The sequence below is a fragment of the Eimeria mitis genome, genomic scaffold (genome assembly GCF_000499745.2).
Source record: "Eimeria mitis Houghton genomic scaffold, Emh_scaff7179, whole genome shotgun sequence".
In the NCBI taxonomy this organism is placed as follows: domain Eukaryota; phylum Apicomplexa; class Conoidasida; order Eucoccidiorida; family Eimeriidae; genus Eimeria; species Eimeria mitis.
The window spans coordinates 1-1,144 of NW_013575235.1; the positions used below are offsets into that span (position 1 = coordinate 1).

At 55.6% G+C, this 1,144-nt stretch overlaps 1 protein-coding gene across 1 annotated transcript; it reads left to right on the top strand.

The window, feature by feature from the left end:
• Positions 1-222: 222 nt before the first annotated feature.
• Positions 223-873, top strand: EMH_0090580 (uncharacterized protein; the record flags this gene model as incomplete). The annotated part of the gene is given in 2 exon segments (XM_013501599.1): positions 223-639; positions 643-873. Coding segments are annotated over 2 exon segments (648 nt in total).
• Between the last annotated feature and the right edge of the window lie 271 nt (positions 874-1,144).

Here is a 1,144-nt window from a genome sequence, read left to right on the forward strand (position 1 = left end):
ACCCAACCCGACACTGCGCCTACACACTCGACACCAACGAACGATTCGAACCAAACAACAACCACCCCCACCTCAAATCTCAATATCAGTGTGTGAGGGAACGCACTTATCGACCATCTTGTGGATCCGGCTCTAACTTATTGGATGTATCAACAGCGGACCATCGACCTAAACGACTGGGCGACGGTACAGCGCCGGCTTCTGGAACGGTTTGACAAAACAATGTCGCAGAGTCAGCTGCTGACGGACTTGGGTAAAGTACGGTGGAATGGAAACCCTAAGGAGTATACGGACCAGTTTGCGGCTGTAGCGGAGCGTAGTGCGGTGATCGCCCCCGACGAACTCGCTGGCTTCCAGTGCACTGGGCTACCAACTGACCTCCATCTTCTCATTACAAATAATGGGCAGGAGAAGTATTCCTCCTGGGGACAAGCGGCGACAGCAGCAGCGCGACTCTATGAAACTAAGCAGACCGTACTGGAGCTACGAGAAAGAGCAAGTCGAGCCATAAGATCTGCAACTGAGGCAGATGAAACACAGCGGAAGCAGGAAATTGAGACTAAGCGTGGGAGAAACTCCGGGAAATGCTACGGGTGTCAGGGTCGTGGACACGCGGCACGAGTTTGTCCCAGCAAAGTGGANGAAACTCCGGGAAATGCTACGGGTGTCAGGGTCGTGGACACGCGGCACGAGTTTGTCCCAGCAAAGTGGAACGAACCAAGCGTCCGGTCTAGACCTCCAAGAAGTGTGGAGGTATGGGGCACTACGCAAGAGACTGCCCCACACCGTGTCGGGCTAGAGCAGAGTCTGAAGGGAGGCCCGGACAACAGCCAACGCATCCAAGTTCCGGCAGTTCTGGGCGTAAACGATTGAGCCTAGTCGCTAAGGAAGACGAACTAGCGGCCTACCAGTGGTAAGGGTGCATTGTGCGCAGTAGCGACAGGACCTAATATCATCCCAGTCTCCCCACGGTGGGGAACGAGGAGGTACAGTATGTGGGATCGGGGTAGTAGCGAGCCTTCGGAAGCAGAGATGTGTCAGCAGTCACCAGCAGAGCAGCGTGAACCGGTACGAAGTGACGCGGGGACGGGTGCGAAGAAAGGAAACGAGGAACTGTCACCACAGGTGGCAACTGAGAGCGACC